Source organism: Macrosteles quadrilineatus, unplaced genomic scaffold (assembly GCF_028750875.1).
Source record: "Macrosteles quadrilineatus isolate MER2022 unplaced genomic scaffold, UCM_ALF_1.0 Scaffold_4__1_contigs__length_99947679, whole genome shotgun sequence".
Classification (NCBI taxonomy): domain Eukaryota; kingdom Metazoa; phylum Arthropoda; class Insecta; order Hemiptera; family Cicadellidae; genus Macrosteles; species Macrosteles quadrilineatus.
The window spans coordinates 40,520,795-40,545,380 of record NW_026542597.1 but is presented as its reverse complement, the minus strand read 5'-3'; the positions used below and the strand labels follow the sequence as shown (position 1 = coordinate 40,545,380).

General features: G+C 32.9%; 1 protein-coding gene across 1 annotated transcript in view; it reads right to left on the bottom strand.

Annotated features, from left to right (window-relative positions):
* LOC128993358 (myosuppressin) overlaps nucleotides 1-24,586 on the bottom strand; it is a 121,373-nt gene that overhangs the window by 21,522 nt on the left and 75,265 nt on the right. The window contains exon 3 of the mRNA XM_054417203.1: nucleotides 14,546-14,758. Coding sequence (XP_054273178.1) covers nucleotides 14,546-14,756 — 211 coding nt within the window. The 5' untranslated portion in view covers nucleotides 14,757-14,758. The remainder of the gene's footprint in view (nucleotides 1-14,545; nucleotides 14,759-24,586) is intronic.

Below are 24,586 nucleotides of genomic sequence, written 5' to 3'. Positions count from 1 at the left end.
AGTTTAAAACATATAGTAAATAGAAAAAGTAAACAATTTATGTACTTTTGGCTTTAAAGAATTGATAAATTCACTAAGTAACATGACACTGTTAATGCAAACAGCAATTCCAGGAGACGAAAATCACGATAAGTACAATTCCCTTCTTTCTGTTTTAGTATTTAAGTATCTATGGTTTTAAGGGGACGAATTACTCTAATAATGAGCAAATCTTTGACGAGATGTAGGCTACTCCTCTCTAAAAACATTTCAAAAGAATTAAAACGTATATTCTCTCCTGAAAAAATCTTCCTTTCTCCCTTCATCTAAGGTTCACAGAAACATAACATATTCTTAGTTTAGTCCTTACTTGGTGATGCTAAGCATATTTTTAATGATAATAATTGAAAAATTTCTTATTAGGCTACTTCCACTAATGAATACATTTCTACATAGCTAAAAAACTGCTATTTCTAACCCAAATACCTACCAAATACATAACAATAATATGTGTAACAATATGTACACACACCATTTTGTGTGGTTTGAAAACTTAATTTAATATAATCGATTTGAATTAAATAAACTCTCCAAAACATTTTCCCAACTGAATTCTCTGAGTTTGGGGAGCGAGCTTGTCTAGTGGTAGAGCGTGGGGCTTCGGTGCCCGAGGTCCCGGGTTCAAATCCCGCCAATCACCAATGCATTTGATCTATGTGACAATTTCGCAATGCCCACAACCCTCTAGGACTAGATAGGACGTTACTTTATTTACATGAAGTAATGTGTAAAAGAGTTCCTGGTTAGAATCTAGCGTCCTAGGATCTGAAGGTGGTACATAAAAAAACTGATTTCTCTGAGAGTGGATACAAACTAGATCAATAGTTTAATATAAACCTAACTACTCTGGTGGTCTCAAATATTCAGGTCGTTTCTATCAACGACGTGAACGACCTGATATAGTACAGGTAACTAATATTCTAGGTAGGTTGATTCAAATTACCTTTATAAACTTGCATAATCGATCTTCGTATACAGTTCAAGATCTGTTGCAACTCTAATTAAATTAGTTGCAATTTCTCTTCTAATTTCAAATTATGGATTCAGAAGAAACTGCAATAACTAAAATTTTAGAATCTGATATTTTAAAATTCAAACGTAAAATGTGTTTTTTCCCTATGGTGATTCATTGTATTTACATATTTTAATTACGCCAACGACCAATAAAATCTATTTATGTAGCCTATTGAAGGGAAACCCACTGACAAATATTAAGATATTTGACATAGTACTCATAATAGTACTCGGCTATTTGACTACACATTCAGCAGTTTTCTCATTGTACTCACGACAAGTATTCGTGGGTTGTTCACATCCTAATATCTAACCTATACCTAACGTATATCCAGATGTAGGATACTCGGATCATAAGGATCTCTAGAGGATACCTCTGGATAACCATTTTATCCTGCGTTGTCCACCTCACGCACCCAACAAACTATGAGTGTACATGTTTACTTTTTCAGTACAATACTTTTCTGAATTAATATACTTACGAGGTGTTAGCCCGTCCTACGTACGGGAATTCAGTAGTCAGCTTAAACCGTGTACAATTCAGATCAGCTAGTTTACACATATAAATACAAAGTTTCTTGCAGTTTTAATGTGAAAAATCATCTTGTAAACAAATGTTGTGTGACCAAATATGTTTTTATTCCATCATAGGCCTATACGATATGCATTTTAAATCCGATAATTTACAATAAAACTAAAATTTTCGCATGAGATTTGCACAGACGCACACTGATTATAAGTAGCCTACAGTAGAGAGAGTAATAGTCAATTGAGAAGTGTATAGACCTAGTCAACGATACCACCTTCCAAAGCATACCTGCCTCTTCCATAATTATTATCACCACAATACAACTACTATACACAATTTCCAGTAGGTCTGAATAGAAACGACCTAAAATAAAACGATAATATCCAATCAAATTCACAGTACACATAATTTAACTTTGGTGTCCTAACAATGGTAACATCAAAACTAATCGTCACACCTATCCTTTACATAAATTTTACTGCATTAATTGCTAAATAAATAAGTGTAAACAAAGAAAAGTAAAAACAATAACAGTTTGTTTTGAAACAGCTGTTTGGTTCAAATAACATTCATTTGAAAAAAAGAACTGGTCACATGTAGCAGGAATATAAAAAGTAAACACGCTAGTAAAGCTAATGACGTAATTGTCAATGTTTATTATCCATACAGTTATCAGTTCTACCCTTGATAATTACCCACCCTCATTGAATAAATGTACATCGTAATTTCCCATATTAGTTAATTTAAACTACAATATATTCATAGTTGAAATAAAAGTGATGTTTTCACGTTTAGGGGCGCTGATATAGGCACCCCCAAACGTAACCACAACTGGACACGATTTCATAAAAGGATGGTTTGTCTAATTAATTGCAGTATCCTAGGTCAATGTTGACGTTCTGTTCAATCTATGTCATCCATCTGTTTATCTTTGTATAAAACCCGGCTGAGGTTGTGGTGGTAATTTAGAATCGTGATTCCTGATTATTCTTGATCTTCTTTTTATGACATCAATATTTTCGGGCCTAATCCAAACAAAGTTAAAGCAGACAAACATTAATTGTAAACAAAAAGCTACCATGAAGAATTAAAACATGTAAACATTGTTATTTTTCTATTCTTTCCTTGAAAAGTGGAGCAGTAAAATAAATTTCATTTATCCTTTGACTCGTGTACAGAGCCTCGATTTGTACTGTGGTTTAATTAGTTTTGGTCTAAACTATTTTAAACTGTCGTCTAATATTCTCTACTAATCTTACTTATTTCCTATAATCAATGACAAAATAAGAGTAAATAAAATAACCTCATAGTTCCATAGTTTATATTAAACCAGCTGTTAGTTAAAACAAATTATATTGCTCTAAAACAAATCGAAGATTACAAAGATTGGTTTAAAAAATAATTTGAACATCATAGTATTTTACTATCTATATTTAATTAATCTGTCATCCTCTTACAGAAGAATTGAACGTAACAATGATTAGCATTACACATAGTATAAATAAGTCAACCCTAAGTATGTCTTTACATTTTTATCCAAATGCCAAATTTGTGACACAAAAGCTGAATGTTTACAGCTGTTATGTTAAACAAATTATTTTATGCCAAAAGCTAGTTTAGAATCTTAACGTCGGCTGCTAGACTTTTTAAAAATTAAAACTTAATTTCTAATAAACTGGGACCCTAAACTAAAATTATGGCTTCGACATTCCCCAGTTCTCAAAATTATCTTTCTTTCAACACAAAAATCATGAAAATCCGTCGAGTGGTTGATTCAGAATCGTGAAATAAAAAAACACTGTTTCGTTTTAATATTATAGATTATGCAAAAATTATTCTAAAATTTGGAAAGCAATTACAGTATATAAAGTTGTCAGGGTCAGAAGTGACACAAAAGATTTAGATCGGAAAGTAATTTATTGACAAGCTTTATATTGGCTTTGTCTAGTGTATATTGCATCTCGCTGAGCGGATCCATTACAAGATGAGAACGATACTATGATTTGTGGTCTTTTTAGTGACCATTTTCATAAGGCTGTTCATTTTCAATGGTCTTAGTTTTAAACATCTTTGTAAACGTTATAAGTAATAATCCATACGAACATTTGTAAAAAAACAACATTTGAACAACGACGAGCGAAAGAAAAAACCAACATAATAATAAAACAAACTAAAAACTCACTCATTGGTATATCATAATACTTAGTAAAACAAATCTTGTACTTGTATCCAACTGTGGTGGACGATATACTAGAAAAACATTATTTGGCATTTTTCGCATGTTCAAAATACTCAAAGCATAAATATAACCGAGGAAACAGAAAGCAAAATGAATTGATCAACCAAACAATAAATAAATAGGACATTTATGTCACACATTTCCTCAGTTAATGCTAATATTTCATGAAACAAAATTGTACTGTGATAATGTTTCTTATGGATCTTATTAATAGTTTGTTATTTGAAATATATGTCATAAAGTTATTTTGATGGGGTATTGGATCCAAAAATAAAGGTCACTGTAATATGTGCTTAATGACCACGCTCTTACTATTTTCCGTTGTGAATTCTGAAGCTTAAACATGCAACTGTTTGATAAAATTTGGTATCAAAGATAAATATTGATTTATAAAAACACTAATATGACTACCGGTACATTAATTATTTAAAATTGTATTTTTGGCTTTAATTTGAACAGAACTACTGTCATACCAAATCTTGAAACGAACAAGGAGGTATCAAGATCAATTTGTCATTATTGAAATTAAATACTGTGCTCAATTCCATTTAGGATACTCAAGAACTGTAAAATTTTAATATTACCAACAAGAAATATGCCGGATATCACACACGGATACGATACCACAAAATATAACCCTAAACAAGATAAATTTCCATCCCAACTCACTTTGTATCTAGCTCTCGGTCTAAGCGTTGGTACAATAGTGTGGGAGGTTTTGGGAATTATCTCCAGTTTCACAATGAACAATGCTTGTCCGAGAGTTCATTTTGCTGGGCATATTCAATACACTTGCAGTTGTATCTTATATTTTGGTGTAACTTTCATAGGACACAAGAATGGATGATAAATATAGATTATATACTGCATATAGAGACGCATTTATTGGGGTTTAAGCCGTCAAAGCGCTAAGTGCAAAGGCAAAGTCAAAGGGATTTATGGGGATTTCAAGAAGGGTGTCAAGTCAAGGGAATACCCTTATTAAGAAATTTAGCATTAGAGCAATACGGGAAGACCCTCTCCTTATGGGTTTACGTTAACGAGGCTTTTGTTATCTAATATCTACTGAACAGAATGGTTCCTTCAACTCCCCCCCCCCTTTCGTTGCAATCTGCAATGTACTGTACGAATAGAATCAATTAATTTATGAAGTATCCATTTATAGTTTAGTTTTTATTTTGTATAGTTTTATATGTAACGAGAGCGTCGAGAGCTCGCCCCGTGGTCGAAAACCTGACCAAAAGTATGTATTGTGCAAACTTCTATATTTTCACCACACGCTGTAAATAAAATATGTGATTGGAATTTATTCACTTGTTTTGATTTTCTGTTTATATTTTGTTGTTATTTCGTTACCAACATGACGACCTATAATGCCCATATTATTTTTTTTAAATTTTTTATTCATTTTTTGTTCTTATTTTTGAGCCTATTTTAATTTATAAATGGATTCTGCACATCTACAGGAAAATATCTTTCATTTGGTACAACCCGCGTGTAGTTCGGTCCAGTAGTATGGTCAGGCTAGGTGTCATAAGTTTGCAAAAGTTTCTTTAGTATACAAGATACTTTAATCATGTTTTGAAGTGTTGTACGGTTTTACAATTGTGCGTTAGCAATAAAACTAGTCAGTCCCATTTTTCTGACGAACATTTGAACTACAGAAAGGTAAACAGTCTATTTGGTAAATATTTGTAATCCTAATTAATGCCATGAGCAAAATAAAAGTTTGATAAATCTCTCTTTGGTTGGATTCATCTATAAATCCAATGTATGTTTGTTTGTCGTTTGTCATGAAATTTGTCCTTTGTGTGTTACCAAAACGGCCATCCCATCGTGATGACACTTTGCGAAGTTGTTCTATACACTCCCGGGAAGGTTTCTGTCCCATTCTCGTTCTTGAACTCCCTTGGAGCTCTGTCCCAGTGGCTCTGGAATTTCCCATGAATTCATATTTTAAAAGAATCTATGCATTTTGACAGCTGTTTCAAATAATAAACCCTTAAGTAGGGTTCTATAATGTTCGATAGCATTTCAAAGTTACAAGGTTTAACAAGAGAGTGCATCACTGTATTTTTTTGCTCTCCCTATTGCAAAATAGCCAGACCGAATAAAACCCGTAACTTCATTAAAAAATACTGCAAATTTTCTATTCAAAACCTTTATCTTTAGTTCTAGTTATTATCACTAGCCAACCTAAAGTAAAATAGTCATATTTTCCGTTGAAAAAATTAATACAGTGTGAAATTAAAATAAACATGCTACTAGCCCGATTCCCAACAGATTTTGATCAAGAAAGGGATGAAATCATGAGAGTTATTATAGATGTCATGTCTAAATGTTTGCTCCTGTCAAAACAAACTTTTCAATCTATTTATCTTTCTAATAGCAAAACGAAATGTTTTTAAATATATCAGAGAACATTACGTCACAAAATTAAAGTTTTATGTTACTTAATCCTATTTTAAGATAGCCTATCTAACAATGTTCAATAAAGTTATGAGAAAACTAAACTGTACTATTGTCTAATTTGGTTTAAGGGTATAACTATAAGTAAAAGGAGATAGAACAGGAATATTATTTTGGTAAAAACATGATTTTGTTCCAGAGAGAGCAGTTCGAAGCTCTTGGTAGAAAGACAGTTAATTTTTCAAACGAAGAAGTCCTCCCTTAGTTTGACTTCAGCAGTCCCATTTGTCTAATTAGCTTAGGTGATTGTAAGAATGGACTCAATCCTTAATAACTGTTACTATACGGAAAAAAATGTGAAAGGTCATGTTAGTCTTCAACTGGTTCATAATAAAACTCAAAAGTATGTTGGGCAAAGCTGACGGGTAACAGCTAGTTTCTTTTTATAAAACGTGGTTACAAAAGTAACATCGTAATTTCCCTATGGATTACAGGGTTACACGTTTTAGTATGAAAACACATCAAAGGTCGATTTGGTCAAAGAGAAACTAAATAACTTTCCTTCACAAACATGAAAAGAGTTCAAGGAGATAATTAAATATTATATTTTAGATACAAATATTCTTTAAAATTGTTCTACACCTAATGTAGTTTAAAACTAAACTTCCTGTTTTTTTTAATACATGAGGGTTTTTTGTTAAAAAATATAATATAACACCTTTATTAAATTTCATAATGTTCAGTAATATATTTAATAAAATCTACTACTGCACAATCAGAAAAATACTTTCTTAGGTATTTAGCCCGTTAATTTATACCGATAATTACCTAATGAATATACAATGCCATATACGAAGCTTTACGACGTAAAAACTAAAAACTAAATTTCAAAAGTAAACTTATATTATTTTGTGAAACATATTACATAGTTTTGAATATATCTAGACGAATTAACATGTGTACTCTGTTGAGGGTAACAATACGAGCTTGGGCAGTGGAAAGTTATTAATCAAATTATAAACAAAACATTCTGGAATGCTATTGTGTTTGTTTTCACCAGAACAAATAAGTTAAACAAAGTAATAATGAAAACTAGTCATAATGGGTTAAGTAGCACGGAAGATTATCTTTAAAGAAAATTGATAATGCCGTTAACGTGAACGAGATTTCATTATAGCTTGACAAAGGGGCTGTAAAGTATAATTGAGACTTCTGTCGCGATAAAAATCTGATACTTTATATTTTGAGACTATTTTTGTCAGAAAAGTATATACTGAGACTAAAAATAATGTGAATCGTTCTAGCATTGGATTGAATTTTAGAATTACCCTAACCTACACGTTATTAAATACCCCCGCCGCAGCAAACCTGCAGACTTAGCGAATTTCCATTTGCCTGATTGGATTTAAACTAAAATGTCTCCTTAAAAATATCACATTTATTCCCTATTTAAACAGAATTAGTTTAATGAGTACTTAGGTTTGCTGCAACAGGGAGGGTAAAAAGGTTTTTTTTTATGTAGAATATTAAAAGTTACTGTGGTTTAGTAAGAAATTAATGTATTTTCCAACTTTTATCAAAATATGTTCATAAACAAGCAAACTACAACAGTTGACTTATTCTCCATAACAATAACATGGGAATTTTAAAATTACAATTTTTTTGAATTTTCTCCGTAACAATTAGGCGCATAATAATGCTTCAATATACTAAATTATTTGTTTTTTTAAGCTCTACAAAATGGTTTAAAAAGAAATCGCGAAATTTTGTGTTTTTAGGGTCAAAAATGGGAAAAACCTATTTTTACCCCATAAAACCCCCCATAAACCCCCGTTCCCATAGTTCGATCATGCTGGTTCGCGAACTCATTCAAGTTTATCCCGCCTTACACCTTCAAACCAAATTTTATCAAAATCGGACAAAAATTACTCAAGTTATCGTGCGGATGGACACATATATATAATTCTTATATTTTGGCGTAACTTTCATAGGACACAAGAATGGATGATAAATATAGATTATATACTACATATAGAGACGCATTTATTGGGGTTTAAGCCGTCAAAGCGCTAAGTGCAACGGCAAAGTCGTATTTTGAAGTTTGAAAATGGACTAATGTCCGAAACATGTCACTTCTTTTTATAAAATATAATATACAGGGTGCTCAGTTGTACTTATTTACTTAAATATTTAATATATCAGCAGCCCTTACGCGAACACCTAAATTAATATATATATATATATATAGATATATAAAAATTTGAACGAATGGTGTTTTTGGCCTCTGGGGACATCAAAATGAAAAAGTAAATCGGTCCCGGGCTTAGGTCTTACCATGAGACCTACGGTAATAGCTACTTCCCTATAGGGAAATTCGCTAATAAACTCAATAAACAAGTTTGATGACAAATAATTTAGTGTATCATACACTTTTTAATAGTATTATTTACACAAATGGTTAGACTTTAAATATATATATACTTAAATTTTCAATAAATATTTCTATTTGTAACATATTACACGATTTCCACTATAAACTACTTATAAACTCGGCCGTCAAATATTTAGCAGGAATATTAGGGAATTAATATGTTTGACTTTCCTAGAAGTACTATTGATTGTCAATCAACAGTAGTTAGCCATAAATTTGGTTTACTCGACCATTTGAGGTCGAGGAAATTCATTTTCCATAATATTAATGTGTATTTGAACACATTAATATTATGGAAAATGAATTTCCTTCAAAGTATATTAAAGTATATCAAAGTATATTAAAGTATAAAGTATATCAAAGTAATATTAATGTGTATTTGAACACATTAATATTATGGAAAATGAATTTCCTTCTTGAAAATTATAAGAAATACTAGCGAAAATTATGCTAATACTTGTTAATTTATAATCAATTCGTGAATGAATCATAACTATGAGGTCTAGACAAGGAATTACTATTGGATGCATTTACAATGTCTTATAATAGGCAAAATGATGAGTAACACGAATAATTTAATTATTTACTTGGATCTTAAAATAAGGCTCTTAATTAAAATGCATTTTAACAACGAAAGCACCCTCTTCAAATTTATCACTCATATTGTTCGGCTTAAGATAATTCGAAGGTATTATCATGTCTTCGCTTATTCTTTATTTACATGACCGTAACGAATGGTATATTGGTAAATTCTTTCTCTTATAGGTACGCATACTGGAGAATTATCTTCAGACAAGATAAACGTATTTGGTCGGTGTCACTACATACAAACGCAACAAAACACGAACCACACATTAAGTCAACTTCATGGATTACTCTAGAAAAGTCTACTTGTGGACGTAGTATCGGTTCACCATGTTAAATATCTTAATTTGTTTACAAATACTCTAAAAATCCTAGTATGGATTTGCAAGAAAAATAATATTTGTTGCGCTATTAAAACCCTGCTCTTTCATTTTCTTTATTAGAATAACCAACTCTACGCCACTCAACGAATTTCCCTTTACGTAATTTTGTGTAAAGGTCGTTCTTGAATCATCGTCGTGGTTGACAATTGAGTTGACAGCAAAGGATATTCCAGGCAGTATATCTGAGTTGACGGCTGTAATTTTATACAGGATGTCCGGAAACTCTGCGACAGTGTTACATGAATGTTGTCTCCTTACCAAGACAGACATTCTCGTATTTAACACAGCTTGTAACATGGGTTCATGAACCCTTTTTCTATAGAAGGATGAAAAATGTGCAAAATTCCTTCACTAGAGGGCCTATGAACATGGTATCGTTTTAGCCTATGAAGCTTCTTTTTTCATAGTATCCTCAAGCCTTAGGTAGTTAAGGATCACAACACTTCATAATTACTTTTATTTATAAAAAAAGTATACCTAAAATATGTACATAACAGGCAAACATTTGTTTTAGCTACTGTTGTGAGCTACTTAGTGCATCAGAAAGGGAATGAACATTTATGACCTACATATAATTATGTACCTATAAATAGTCTGCTTCGAATTTCAATGATACTTAATCGTTAAGAAACTGCAGATACTAGTATAAACTTGCTTAAAAATTACTCTTAATCGGATTTACGTTGTGTAGCAATAACATTACTCAAAATAGCCTGTGCTATGACCAGTGTAAGACCTTAATTAAAGACTTGTGGTCGATAAGATATTTTACACAGATAATGTTAAGATATATTTAACATTTGTTAAACAATTCTGGAAATATGATTTGAATACCTCAGTGTATTTTCATTGTTTTAAACATACTGTATATTTCATAAACAAATTTACAATGATTAGTCTTGACAAATTCAATCCCAGCATAAATGTTTGTTTAAAAATTGTATAAGGGAAAATTAAAGTGTTTACAGTTACATTTTGATAATTACCGAATGGTGGTCATTGGTGTCCAGTCATTGTTTGGACTTGTCCTCTTGTTCTTCTCTTAATTAAGTGTTTCTTGATTAGTTATCAGATTTGATTGAATCGTTAGATTGTAGTTTAGTTTAGCAGGAATTTCCTTCTTTTGTATTGAACTGTAAAATAAAACCCGTGTGCAATTTGCCGCGTTATTTGTATAGTAACTTTTTAATGGATAATTGATCGATTTCATTAGGTTTACTACCTCTTATAATTATGTATCTTTACGAACTGAATACGCTTCAGTAATATTTAGATAAGTATCGTGGACATTAACTGAATACATTTCTAAAAGATTCACGATAAGGATATATATTGCTTGGCTCAATGTGTACTGAGAATAAATATAAACATCCAATACCTACAAAGTTAGATTAGAGAATGTAGCAAAAAGCTCAAATACCAATGCTTTAGGAGAAAAATTAAAACTGTCCCGATTGTTTTTGATGGTTAAGGCCTGATTTACGCAGATTTGAACGTAATCTTTTTGTTGTTAGAAATACAGTAGATCCATGTATGCATAATTATTACTATAAAATGTACTCCCTATAAAATCTTAAGTATTATAAGTATAAGATTTATAGGTCCCTTTTCTATAGAAGGATGGAGTATGTAAAAATTCCTCCCCTAGAAGAAGTGCATATGAAGCACTTTTTATACAGATTCTTTAGTAAGTTCTAGGTTTTTTCCTCACAAAATGTCATGGTCACTTATAACGAAAGTACATAAGCATAGGGACATCACAGGAAATTCACTAAAATTTATAATATATCTTTAGTTTATCTTTGGAGGGGGTTTTCTCAAATAATACTTTTAAGCTATATGCCCTTTTCCTAGCTGCGACCTAAATTTACCTATAAAATGGGTTGAAGCGCTGTTCGGTTTTCGTGACTCGCGTCGCGCGACTTGGGATTATGGTTAGGATACGTGCTGGATTTGTCAAGTTATACATTTCTAAAGCTATTCTACAGTATATGCTTCACCTAGGGTCGTATAACAGACAGTAAGATATACATGTATTCAAAACACACAGGATACTCAGTGCACCTGTATGGGCTATACCAATGTGCGTCTTGTAATGCAAATGGGAAACTAATCTGAAAAGTGCATCAGCTGTAAAGTATTTAATAATACTGTAAAGTATTACTTGAATAAATCCAAAATAGCTCTGAAATGTATGTTACCGTGTTCTTTGCAAATCCGGGGCCCACGTTGGCTGTACGTTAGTAAACAATGCAACCGACAGCGTATTCCAAACATGCGTTACAACAGTTCAATATGTAACAGTTACAATGTCTAATCAGTTGTAACAGATGCATTGTACTATCTTCACATATGAATGGATCTCTAATGCCTAAGTTATGGCATGTGATTTGTACGCTGCCTTTCGCACCAGCACCAGTTTAAGATATATATTCAACGTATTGCAGGAATATCCTTGTTACAAAATTACTAGTTATTAAATTATATTTGTGAACAGTTGCCAAAGTTCACCACAACTCATAAAAATTTATAATATAAGAGTATAACACAACATTGTCGTTAAATGTTTTTGATAGTTAAAAATTACTTTTAATAACCACTGTCTTAATCATTTTTAGCTGTAATTTTCTTTTTATTTGATGATGTAAAAAAACTGGAAATTATAGATTTGCTGCAGTGGGATTCATTCAAATAAGAATGCTTATGCTATATTATTCTAGTAAATATATTTAGGCCTATTATAATTAAATAGAAGTAAAGTCGCTGATAATAGTCAAACATAAACGCATTAAAGTTATGAAACATTTAACCTAAATAACTCACTTATTAGTATATGTTCAAACCAAACAACGCCAAAGGGTGATTTATATAAATACAAAAGAATCAGACATTTCATTTCATTTGATTGGAGTATAAACTGGAATATCACTGTGTTTCAAAACACAATTCTGTAGTAATTAGATTCAGCAAATTATCTTTCCATCGACTTTTAATGGGGTAATATGACACATGATAGTTGATCTAAGGTTCAATTATTTTATTCATACAAAATTAATCAGTAATCATTTTCTTTACTTTTGACATCATGATCAAGAACAGCAATGCGTAAAGAATTGCTTATATTATGAGCAAGTACAAGAAGTGTTGATGATGAATTTCTATGCATATCATTTTAACATTGGAATGTGTCGTGAAACGCAAAGATTGAGTGACGAAAAAATTATTCCAATGGCATACCCATTGGCAGTTTATTTTCGATATGGATAAAATGCCTCTCAATATGGAGGAGTATGTTTTAAAGAAGTAGCAGGAAAATGTGGGAGCAGACCAAGTAAAAAGTGAGAAGGATAACATAAGAGGAGGGAGAGAGATAAGGTTTAGGAGGGAGAAGAAGTTGACAACTACGAGGGGATGGACAACAAACAGATTAAAACAGAAATGGACAGAGCCAAAAATAAGATTGGGAGAGAGACAAAAATGAAAGAGACGCAGTGAATAGAAAATAAGAGAGATAGGAGGAGCAGAGAAAGATAATGTGCGAAGATAAGGGTAGAGTGAGGAGAAGTCCCTAGGGAGAGGCTCTCACTAACCACTTTGTCTAGTCTTCTCACACCCGACTCATGTTTTATGTTCACACTTTTAGTAATCAGTTGGTTGGTAAAAGTCCAGACTATTTAATCTTTTCCACATCTTAGATCTTACCATAGATAAATAGAATAAATATTTATTATATTTGTCTATGATCTTGCTATTGGTAAGGTAATTAATTTGACTTTTGTTATTAGTTATAGGTTACACAAGCGTTTTTGATTGAGGGGATTCCATTCAGAATTATTTATCATCAATATACGAGTATTATAGCCTTGATCATTTCCATATCAGATTTAATTTTCAAGGTTTAAAAGCCAAGCATTTGTCTTTAGTCTTTAGCATTTGTTTTTATTACGAAGATAAAAAATTAACGATAAAAACTTAAAACACTAAAGTATAAAAACTTTAAGTACTCCGGAGGTTTTTTAAACCAAAATATTTATTCCAGAAAAGTTTACTTAGACAAGCAGAGTAATTTTGTGTACTTATACTCTAGTCTTGCCATCTTTGTGAATTGGTTCTAGAATGGATATCGAATTGAATAAATTGTTAGTTGACTTTAGTGAGAGAACTTACAGTACTGTTATTTGTCCTATCGTTATGAATATAGTTTGAGTTAGTCATGCAAAAGTTTGGTTCGAGATTTTCTTATGAACATTTGTTTTTGAACAGTTGGTAAGTAAAAGAAAAGATTAAACATAATTACATAATTTACAGTTGGGTTTTGGAGATTTTAACTAATCAAAAAACGTGTTTGAACCGATTTGGAATTACAAAAATACTTAACACAATTTTTTCTCGATTGGTTCTAAATGAGTTGTAAACAATGCTCTAAATGTCCTTAAACTTTTCCAATATAAACTTTATCGTTTTAGATCAAACAGGTTTATTTGAAGAACTCGCTGCACCAATTGTATCGAGTATGAACTTAGGACGAGTGTTTTCTGTAAACTCCGACTTGAAGTATTACAAGTTATTCTATCTCTCAGGTAAAATAATACAAATTGATAGTAGCCGGTAACTGTTATTTTAGTTGCACCGGTAATGAAATTACAAACCCACGACAGTGATGTTTTGGGTTCAAGCACTGGTGCTACCACCTAAAATGTATCAGTTTCATCCTCACACTCTCATCTTTTGCATTTTCTTGATACCACGTACCTGTATCCAAGTACAGGCCGGAATATCATGAGTACGGGCAAATTCAATGTAAAAAAGACCGAAAACACATTTATTATTATAAGCAAATAAAAAATAAACAAAATAGCATACTTGTGGTAAATTAATACATCATTTCATTATTAAAAAACAATCTTGAGACTTACTTTGGTTATAAACTCCTCCTTTATCGTCTAGATAGGACTCCATGGCGTTAGATAGTTCGTAGATGGTGGAGAGTGCGGCGCAGACCTTCCTCATCCTCAGGGGGATCTCCTCGATGAGGCCGGGGGTGCACTGAGGTGGCGGAGGCATGGCGGAGCCCCATGACATGGCGAGGGACAGAACAGCGGCAGCTAGCACCACGCAACACTTCATACCTGAGAACAACCAGACGTAATGTTGTAAAATAACACAATATCACAGATATCCGCTGAATGATGCCGAGGAAACGATAAAAAATCCATGGAAAAGCACACCACCATTAACATACTGAGTGTTGTAAATTAGCATAGCCTTCAAGGTATCTCCTTAAACAATACAGCTATTCGCTGAAGAATGGGACATATAATAAGGAAGAGTACAGCAACAATCGACATGAAACATCTCTTTTTTACTTACAGATGTACTTGCCAGATTTTACATTAAGCTACTTACAGTAAAATATTAAATTTACATGATCCAATAGTAACAATATCCAAAGCATTATTCCAAGATGGTATGCTAATATACCTTCCATAAAGGACCACAAGGTAGCACTTGATCACAGACCAGTAATGTCTCCACTAAGTTGAAGGTTAAGTCAAACGAATTTGCTAGGTTTCACAACTGTGTTAGTAACTCTTGAAGCAATTGATTAAAATAATTTGATAGCAAGTAAAAAAACATAAACTTTTGTTGTGTTTCTAAACGAGTATTTAACTGAGGTACAGTAAAAAAATACTAAGATATGGACTTACGACATTGAATTTCCTAAGTATAACGAGATTTTAACCCCCAATCACTTTACGATCATTTGCTATGACGATAATAAAATTTATTATTTATGGATTTCTTTGTATATTATTATATACAGGGTGATTTGTACTCAGTGTGACAAAATTTTTTTTGATGTAAGTACAAAGTAAATGAAGTGTGATGATGCATATCAAATGTTCCAAGTCTCAAAATTAGCGTCCCAAAAAATTATTTTATGTTTTTGAAAAACAACCGTGCTTTTAAACTTAATACAGCGATTTCTCAATTACCTGTAAATGGATTTGAGTAGATAATGTCATTTTCGTGTTCTACATTAAATTTTGTACAAGAATAATGGAAAATAACGGAGGATCAGTTGTAAAAACTCCATTGTAAATAGATTCAAAGATAAAAATTAAGATATTTGATAAAAATTTCAAAAACAATGGTCTATTGCATTTTTCACACCCTGTATACAAGAAAGTGACGGAATATGTTAAAAACTGCGCCATTTTATAAGCTTTCCAACCATATGCTACACTATTGAGGTTTAGATATTTTTTTGTTTGTTTTAGTGGTTTGAATACAAGAAAACAGGGAACTTTTTTACTGTTTTTACTGTTCAAGCTGAATCAAAAATACAACTTTTGCTTAATACATGCCGACTTTCTATGTTTTAAATGTTAAAGACACCATGCTTTGTAGTCTTCAAACCATTAAAGCGTACATAAGCAGACATAAACCTCAATTTTTTTTTTTTTTTTTTTTTTTTTTTTGTCCTAGGACTCTAGGCACGAGCCTGGGATTGTTTTTCACATTACTTCAGGCTAGACCTAGGGGTTGCGGCATTATCACTTAGATAAAATCCATTGGTGACTTGGCGGGGATCGAACCCGGGACCTCACGGACCGAAGTCCCGCGCTCTAGCCACTACGCCAGCTCGCTCCCCAAACCTCAATAGTGTAGCATATCGTTGGAAAGCTTATAAAATGGCGCAGTTTTTAACATATTCCGACACTTTCTTGTATACAGGGTGTGAAAAATGCAATAGACCATTGTTTTTAAAATTTTTATCAAACATCTTAATTTTTATCTTTAAACTAGCAGAGTACCCGTCCTTCGTACGGGGTTGGCATATAAGTATAAAATGCTTATTGCAGTTTAAAAATAAATAAATTATGTAACTGAAAGAATCCTATTATAATGAAATGACATTAGCGTATGGTTTGACAGCTCCATTTAAGTAATGTTAAATAATGTTTACATTCAGGATAGTGACATCATTATTTTAAATATGATCCTTACCCCCTCTGTTCTAATATTCATGCAGTATTTAAATGAATGTTTGAACCAGCTGTATGGAATTGTGAAATCAAAATTAATTTGACAGTTAGTACTGCTTGTTTACATTTTTAAACTTTGTAGGTTTGTTCTTTGTTGTCATGGATACCATCAATCAAAATTTACTTTGAAATCTCTCAACTCCGATTTTTGAAAGCCCACGGGGCAGAGCCCTAGGACAATATTGAAGCGGGAATAGTTCTATATGTATCCTCGGAACTGTAGCTTCATGTGTGTGCAATTTGAGCCCAATAGGTTCAGTAGTTTTTGAGATTAGCTCATACAAACACACACACACACACACAGACACCACCTCTTCTTTATAATAGTATAGATAGATATATTTACAATGGAGTTTTTACAACTGATCTTCCGTCATTTTCTATTATTCTTGTTCAAAATGTAATGTAGAACACGAAAATTACATTATCTACTCTAATCCATTTACAGGTAATTGAGAAATTGCTGTATTAAGTTTAAAAACATGGTTATTTTTGAAAAACATAAAATAATTTTTTGGGAAGCTAATTTTGAGACTTGGAACATTTGATATGCATCATCACACTTCATTTACTTTGTACTTACACCGAAAAAAAATTGTCACACTGAGTACAAATCACCCTGTATTTATATCTATAATCTTTAGGAAAATAAAACGCGATAGCTATCTTAACCAAGAGCAAGTCTACTTCCAATGCGATTTCATTTGTACAGCACCGCCCAACGTTACTTAAAATTTCGATTCATTTAAAGGTCAAAAGATTCAAAGCCTGACAAAGACGGAGAGTAGGTGTTTGAATACTTCTATAGGGAACGAGGTTGTATCAATGTTGTATTGACTTTGGACTGTTCCATTCCCGCTATTCCGTTTCATTTAAACTGTTTTCCCGGAGTCACTGTTGTGTGACGTGACGTCACTGATTGAAAACGGGACAGGAAAGTAGTTTGAACAAATTTGTGTCAGCTGAAAACTACATAGGATAAAAACTAATTGAACCTCAGTGAGTATCTTTGAACCCCAGTATTTGCGGAGTTGTACTAGTGATGGACTCAAGTATTTACTATTTCAGTCCATTAGGGTTAAAACATTCTGTAATGTATACAACCTTCCTGAAACCTGAAATGTCATATACACTAGTCAAAACTTTATTTAAAATAATGTATAACGTCAATCTTATATCAATCTACCAAATTATCAAACGTTCTCTACTGTTCAAATCCATTAGACAAAAGAGTTTAGATTAAATTTCCTCACATTTTACGAACTCTATAGCAGCAGAACAGTTATAGATTAGTATTATGTGGTTTATAAAATTAACACAGAGTTATTTTAATCCTTAACCGACATATTTTATTTCTGAACTAACTCGAATGGAGAAAAAATCACACAAATCCTAAAAGCTCAGTCTTATTTTTGATCACAAATTTAAATCTAAATGGGCTACATCACAAAGTTTTCTCACAGCTTGCTGAACGTAAGATATTCAACATAATGAGTGCAGAAAGTTTCGTTTAACTTTCACCGGTTTAACATGCCCTGCCTTTCATGCGTGAAACATATTACGTCTGGAAGTTTAATGTACGATGCGAAAACATATTACCGGTTTGGATTAAAAACATTAAGCTTCCAAAATAAAAATGTTTGTAAATATTTTAATACATTTCAGAGCTCTCTGATAATACTTAAAGGAACGCATTATCGCAGAAAGAAATATAAAAAAATCTCCGAAGGTTTCAGGTACAGTAAATCCTCTGCGATTTCGTTATAAACAAATTTTAAACTTTCTGCTTCTGATTTAGACTTATATCTTTTCTAAAATGATTGTTTTTGGAAGGTATATTTAAACAGTTACAACTTTCATATTATCCTAGTTATTTGCCTCTACACTTTGCATTTTAACATGGAATATTTATTTGTGCAACTAGTGATTAAAGTGAGCAATGGTTTCTCGAATGAGACGATTGCACTTTGCACTCGAGTTGCACATTATATTTTTCCTACAGTTACCATAAAACAAATAAATTGGTAAGGAAACGTGACTTCACGTTGCAAATCTGGAGTGAGACGATGTTAACATTGTCTCACTGATGAGTGAATTGGCCACTTTGCTTTCTCAAATCAGTGAGAGAACATGTACATTGTAAGGTAACTGTAGGAAAAAATATTTTTTATGACTCATACCAAAACACAAAATTGTTGTTACAAAAATGGTTTGTTTCATCATAGCAACATCTGCAGGGTGCTCTAATAATAACAAAACTTAAGGGATGATTGAAATATAAGTTTGGGGATCACCTTAATAGGCTGTATTAACAGTGACAATTAAACATTTCTAGTATTTTAATTGTTAATTTTTATGTCAACTTTCTTAAAGCCGTTTGTAATTTTCTTTCACGATCCAAAATAGTTAAGCTTTATAAAATCTGTCCGAGATGTGTTCATAAAAGATCTGAAGCTACGCGTAACACTGGTGACAACCAAAAGACGCACACAAAAGACGCATGTTTCACAAGGAACACACACACAATGACCACAATACGACAGATTGTACGCACAGCGAATGGGAATAAACAATACTCGCTAATATACGCTGGAGGATAATTTAGGGAGGACAATCCCACCCCAGCTACCAAACTCAAGATCGACTTGGTCATTGTGCAGAGATTAAGCCTGATTTTAGCAGAGAACTTAGAAATGGCGTAGCACTGAAGAAAAAACAAATAGAATATAGAATATTATATTAAGACGGCATTTTTTGACATGATTATGTGATGTAGTTTGGAGCTGTAAAAATACAAATAAACAATGATTTTAAACGGATTAAATGTTAGATGGAACCATTGATTGAACCCATAAATATAGAAGAGTAATATAATTACTGTAAATAGTTATCTTGTTTTCATTAACTATAGAGTACCTGGGGACCGAGCTTTGCTCGGGGGAAATTATTAGTTTACTCTGAAAAGTATTGCAGATACATTAATCCACTCCCCATCTCCAAACTGCTAACCTTCACTACTTACTTCACCACTCCCTACGTCGTGGACCTGTTTGCCCTCCTTCCATATACCATTTTAGAATTGCAGATACATAAATGCCACAGACAGTTCCCACACTCTGCACTGCTAGCATTACTACTTCCTACACCATTTCCTACGTCATGGACATGTTTTACTCCCTTCTCGTAGCATTTTAGGATTGTAGATACCTTAATGTAATTCCCATAAACAGTTCCCAGACTCCAGCCTGCTCACCTTTACTACTTCCTTCACCACTTCCTACGTCGCGGACCTGTTTCTCTCCCTTCCAATGGCATTTTAGGATTGCAGATACCCTAATCTAATCGTCATTAACAGTTCCAAAACTCCGGGCTGCTTGCCTGTACTACTTCCTTCACCTCTTCCTACGTCGCAGACCTGTTTCCCTCCATTCCCATAGCATTTTAGGATTGTAGATACCTTAATCTAATCGTCATAAACATTTCCCACACTCCGGACTGCTCACCTTTACTACTTCCTTCACCACTTCTTACGTCGCGGACCTGATTCCCTCCCTTCCCATAGCATTTTAGGATTGTAGATAACTTGATCTAATCATTATTAACAGTTCCCACACTCCGGACTGCTCACCTTTACTACTTCCTTCACCACTTCCTACGTCGTGAACCAGTTTTCCTCCCTTCCCATAGCATTTTAGCATTGCAGATTCCTTAATCTAATCGTCATAAACAGTTTTCACACTCCAGACTGCTCGCCTTTACTACTTCCTTCATCACTTCCAACGTCGTGGACCTGTTTGCCCTCCTTCACTATACCATTTTAGAATTGCAGATACATAAATGCCACAGACAGTTCCCACACTCTGCACTGCTAGCATTACTACTTCCTACACAATTTCCTACGTCATGGACCTGTTTTCCTCCCTTCTTGTAGCATTTTAGGATTGTAGATACCTTAATGTAATTCCCATAAACAGTTCCCAGACTCCAGACTGCTCACCTTTACTACTTCCTTCATTACTACCTACGACGCGGACCTGTTTCCCTCCATTCCCATAGCACTTTAGGATTGCAGATTCCTTAATCTAATCGTCATAAACAGTTTTCACACTCCATACTGCTCGCCTTTACTACTTCCTTCATCACTTCCTACGTCGCGGACCTGTTTCCCTCCATTCCCATAGCATTTTAGGATTGCAGATTCCTTAATCTAATGGTCATAAACAGTTTTCACACTCCAGACTGCTCGCCTTTACTACTTCCTTTACCACTTCCTACGTCGCGGACCTCTTTCCATCCCTTCCCATAGGATTTTAGGATTGCAGATTCCTTAATCTAATCGTCATAAACAGTTTCCACACTCCAGACTGCTCGCCTTTACTACTTAAGTCACCACTTCCTACATCGCGGACCTGATTCCCTCCCTTCCCATAGCATTTTAGGATTGTAGATAACTTCATCTAATCGTTATTAACAATTCCCACACTCCGGACTGCTCACCCTTACTTCTTCCTTCACCACTCCCTATGTCATAGACCTGTTTGCCCTCCTTTTTTATACTATTTTAGAATTGCAGATACATGAATGCCACAGACGGTCCCCACACTCTGCACTGCTAGCCTTACAACTTCCTTTCCCATTTCCTACGTCATGGACCTGTTTTCCTCCCTACCATTACATTTTAGGATTGCAGATACCTTAATTTAATCGTCATAAGCAGTTCCCACACTCCAGTCCAGACTGCTCGCCTTTACTACTTCCTTCACCACTTCCTATGTCGTGGACCTGTTTTCCTCCCTTTCCATAGCATTTAAGGATTGCAGATACCGTAATCTAATCGTCATAAACAGATCCCACACTCCACACTGCTACCCTTGACTATAGAATCTAGTAATCTTCAGTATAATCTTTGCTCAATAGTAACAACTGATGTTTTTCCTTTTGTACTGTATTTTGTTTTGCTAGTGTACTGTGGATAGACAAATTACAAGTCTTTTGTTTACTTTTTTCTTGTTATTTAATTCAGCCAACATGGTTACCTAGCAACCCATAAGACTAATGTTAAAAAAATTTGATTTTTAGTTTCATTTTTCTACGTATTTAGATTTTTGTTGGCAGTTCTAACTGCAGTAAACTCGTTTTTAGGCCAGAAATAAACTATTTACAACATTTGAAGAAAATCGTCGGAGCCGTTTTCGAGATCTTGGTACAAGCAAGCATACATACATACAAACATTGCTCGTATTAGAGTATAGGATAGATGAATCAGTACAGTAGGCTACTAGGCAAGTATCAAAACCTAATTCATATGTTTCGTGTAATTATTACCAATGAAACAATCTGTCATAAAACTTGATTTAATATGGCTGAAAAAAATGTATATATTTCATTACTAGGGCTAAAAGACACTTTTTGCCTGTGTATGAACCATATTTTTCGTCATATTGCATCATTAATTTACAAACTGAGTTATGAAACGAAATAGTATATTTTATCACTAGGGCCTAAAGTGACCCTTTTTGCTCGTGTGGTGAACTATAGTTTCCGTCATTTTGCACCATTTTATGAAAAAACGATGTTACAAAACTGAAATAGTTTTTAATTAAAAAATAACCTCTCAAAACGACTTGGTTTTCAATTCTGCTAACGCAAATAAGCAGCTGCTTAGTATATAATATACCGTCGATATGTCTATTAACAAGAAAGCAACAAAAGCTTAATACCTATTAAATCAACAGATAAATAAATTCGATACATGCCAGTGGTAAAATCGAAATTTACAACTGTTTACAACAGCTGTTTTTTTTATACTTTATTGACTAAAAAGGATTTTTACTCCCTACAGAGTAAAAATTAAGACCCGCAACGCATCTATAGAAAACGGCTGTTTTTGGGGCAGTATGACGAAAATAAGTTTACTTTACTAATGTATGATGTTGACACATATGAAACAGACCTAAGACACATATTCGCTTAAATAAATTTTAATGTAAATTGCTGCTTTTTAATTTCCTCTAAATACTTTTACAAGTTTGTGTACGTTATAATCCATCCTCGTATAATTAACGTTTTATATTTTAGCGAAGGAGGATGGCTTAAAAAATGCAATATTTAAAACGTGTCTAAAGATTAATAACACTCCTTATTGAACTTGAGGATTAGCGAAATGTTTTGTTTAACTTCTCCAACCTAACTCTCCTCTATGCGTGAATATACTGTTTGATATGAAATAACGTTCAATGTATTTGAAAACAATTTATAAATAGGGGGACTGTAAAAAACTTAAGGAACGTTAACAGCTTTCTGTATTAGAAATGGTTGTTAATCCAATCAATAATAGTTTGTTGCATATTTAATTGAGGTTATAGTATTTTTTGAAGAGAAACATACTTAAGGATTGAAAAAGAATTGATAATAAACTGTCAAAACTAAATTATATTGTAGAATGAATGTTGTTTTAGTTAAATATTTATTTTATAAACTAGTGATATCATCAAGGTGTATTTTTTTTACTTTAATCACAAAATTATACGATGAATAATTACTGTCGTAGCTAAAATATATCAGTATATCGAATCCAAATTAGCAGTACTATATTAAAATTTATTAACATTCTCATCGTGGCTATTAGATTACTAACTGACCGATCTACAAAATCTACGTAACTGTATGGTTAACAATTTTGGTTAAATTAAATAAGTATAAATTTAATTTAGCCATATAAATAATTAAGTATGTTACAGTTTACGATATGTTTAATTTGATGGAAAGTAAAGTTTCCGAACTGATTGGTTGCGTTAAGCATGATAATGATCAAAGTTTGGATTGTAAACAGCCACTAACGTCCTCCACATCCTTAACTTAAACATCCTGCAGGACGAGTTAACACACACACACACACGCAGACAGGATGGCGGCGGTCTGTAGCTCACTGTAGTTAATAGATTAACCAACAAGTAACTCACAAGACAGTAAGGTATAGGGCGTAGCTTTCAAACCAATCTAACAACGTATTTAACGATTAACTTATTTGGTATATGATTTAAAAAAATCCTGCAAAAGGCATCTCTTTTGGTAAATATTTATACAAACACGTGGTCGAAAACTCGACCGAAAATTTGTATTGTGCAAACTTCTCATTTTCACCCCACGCTGTAAATAAAATATGTAAATGGTATTTCTTCAATTTGTTTAGATTATCTGTTTATATTTTGTTGTTATTTCGTCACCAACTTAACACCCAACAAGGCCCATTTTTTAATTCTTTTTAAAATTAAATATTTAACTTTTATGCTTATTTTTGAGCCTATTTGAATGTTTAAAGGATTCTACACATCTTTCTACAGTATGCGTAGATTATCCCAGCTGAGAAAAAAGGTTTTCAAGAAACATGTTTGCCTATCTATATCTATAAAAGAGGAACTATGTATGTATATATATGTGTATATACGTTATGGACTCCGGAACCGCTCGACAGATTGTAATGAAACTTTCAGGCATTATTAAGCATCTTTCAAGGATGGTTCGAGTGAAGTTTGGTGCAAATCCGTCTAAAGGGCTCTGCCCCAGAGGGTTTTAAGTGGGCCAATGTCAGACTTTTTGATCTAGAATGTTTACAAATAAATATAATTTAAAAGCAGATGTTTACTTTCACCAACTGTTTTGTGCGTTTGAATAACTACAACATTCTGTATTAGCATTAGTCATGATTTGAAATAGTGCCACAGTGTTTCTACAGATTGCAGCACAGAAAACTATTTTACTTTTGAATAAGTCCAAATGTATTAAACCCCAATCGAAGCACACCTGTGCACTTAACAACGTTTAAATTCTCCAATGTTAAATATTAAAACATAAAAACCTTTATAAAAGTACTGTATTATAAACAATAAAAGGGATGACTTTTTTAAA